Source organism: Mycteria americana, unplaced genomic scaffold (assembly GCF_035582795.1).
Source record: "Mycteria americana isolate JAX WOST 10 ecotype Jacksonville Zoo and Gardens unplaced genomic scaffold, USCA_MyAme_1.0 Scaffold_29, whole genome shotgun sequence".
Classification (NCBI taxonomy): Eukaryota; Metazoa; Chordata; class Aves; order Ciconiiformes; family Ciconiidae; genus Mycteria; species Mycteria americana.
Genome location: NW_027445621.1, coordinates 3,461,324 through 3,463,337, shown reverse-complemented (window position 1 = coordinate 3,463,337; position 2,014 = coordinate 3,461,324). Strand labels below are relative to the sequence as shown.

Genomic DNA, 2,014 nt, shown 5'->3' with positions numbered 1-2,014 from the left:
TCACCCCTCCAAATCAATTTTTGAGAGAGACATGTAAGTGACATCAGTCCTGTCGTACATGAAGAAAGCTGAGGAGATAATGGGGAGGTCATGGAGCATCTCCCCTGCCATTGGACACCAAGGAGAGAGCTTTTAACTCCAGAACATTCGGTCCAGTGGAACCCAATAATACCGTAAAGCTTAACCCCAATCACAGGGAGAACACAAGAGGAAAACTCCTTAACAGGCCAATTCCATGGACACCTTGGCAACACCGTTGGAGGAAGAGCCCAGTCTTCAAGCACAGCACCTGGGAGATGCCTCTTTATTGAAAAGCAAGGGTCAGACACAACAGGATAAAACCTCAAGACAAGAAGTACAAACACAGAAAATTCTCTTTAATAATAATTATCACATGAGAAAAAAGAGGACTTGTGGCCTGAGATAAACTCTGGGAAATGGGGTGACTAGCGGAGGCAGGTTATTGTCGGTGAAACAGCATGCATTGGGCCAGTTTCCAGAGGGCATCCTTGAGCTCCTGGTTCCTCATGCTGTAGATGAGGGGGTTCACTGCTGGAGGCACCACCGAGTACAGAAATGACACCACCAGGTCCAGGGATGCGAAGGAGATGGAGAGGGGCTTCAGGTGGGCAAAGATGCCAGTGCTGATAAACAGGGAGACCACGGCCAGGTGAGGGAGGCACGTGGAAAAGGCTTTGTGACGTCCCTGCTTAGAGGGGATCCTCAGCACGGCCCTGAAGATCTGCACATAGGACAGCACAATGAAAACAAAACACCCAAATGCTAAAAGGGCACTAACCAGAAGCAGACCAGCTTCCCTGAGGTAGGCATCTGTGCAGGAGAGCTTGAGGATCTGGGGGATTTCACAAAAGAACTGGTCCACAGCATTGCCGTGGCAGAGTGGTAGTGAAAATGTATTGGCAGTGTGCAGGAGGGAATTGAGAAACCCACTGCCCCAGGCAGCTGCTGCCATGTGGACACAAGCTCTGCTGCCCAGGAGGGTCCCGTAGTGCAGGGGTTTGCAGATGGCAACGTAGCGGTCATAGGCCATGACAGTGAGGAGAGAACACTCTGCTGACATAAAAGAGAAAAAGAAAAAGAGTTGTACCACACACCCTTGGTAGGAGATGGCCCTGTTGTCCCACAGGCAATTGGCCATGGCTTTGGGGAGAGTGGTGGAGATGCAGCCAAGATCAAGAAGGGAGAGGTTGAGGAGGAAGAAGTACATGGGGGTGTGGAGGCGGTGGTCGCAGGCTACGGCGGCAATGATGAGGCCATTGCCCAGGAGGGCAGCCAGGTAGATGCCCAGGAAGAGCCAGAAGTGCAAGAGCTGCAACTCCCACGAGTCTGCAAACGCCAGGAGGAGGAACTTGGTGATGGAGCTGCTGTTGGACATCTCATCCCTGTGTTCATGAGGTACTGCCAAAGGAGGAAATGACACTTACAATTTAGGACTGCTCTGAGAAAAACGCTTTCCATCCCCCCAACCACCACCCCAAGCACAGATTGTCCCTCCCCTTTCTTTCAGGACCTTCATACATCTCCCTGGCTGGCATTCTGGTTTGTGCTGGCCAAATGTGCCATTAGGAGCAGGGCTCTGCCCACGTGCTCCCAAGCAGTCATCCCTGCTGTATAGCTGCAGGCACCTGGGAAAGGGGGTGACAGCTCCTGAAATTCACTGTTTCCCTCAGATGTTAGCCACTAAAATGAAGAGGAGCTGCTCAGCATCTTCCAGCAGGGCAACCCCAGGGAAACTCCTGGACGTGCTAAAACTGTTGTGACCTGAGCAGAGACAGCTCCCACCTCAGCCCCACACACTGCACTCTCCACAGACCCACAGGTTCACACAGGCTGATGGGCTTTGCTCCCGTGGACACAACTGCATGGCAAGACCTGCAGCACTGGTGCGTGAGCTGCACCTGAACCCCCCTTGCTTCAGAGAGTGTGAGGGGCAGAACAAAGGCAGCATGGACAGGAGGGAAAGACAGAGAAATGCCCCAATGCTCCTGCTGAG

General features: G+C 52.7%; 1 protein-coding gene across 1 annotated transcript; it reads right to left on the bottom strand.

Annotated features, from left to right (window-relative positions):
- Window positions 1-1,396, bottom strand: LOC142403462 (olfactory receptor 14I1-like). Its single transcript, XM_075489708.1, has 2 exons — window positions 952-1,396; window positions 1-68 (listed from the first exon to the last, which is right to left on the bottom strand). Exons 1-2 carry the CDS (start codon window positions 1,394-1,396, stop codon window positions 1-3), a joined length of 513 nt encoding a protein of 170 aa, XP_075345823.1.
- Window positions 1,397-2,014: the final 618 nt, after the last annotated feature.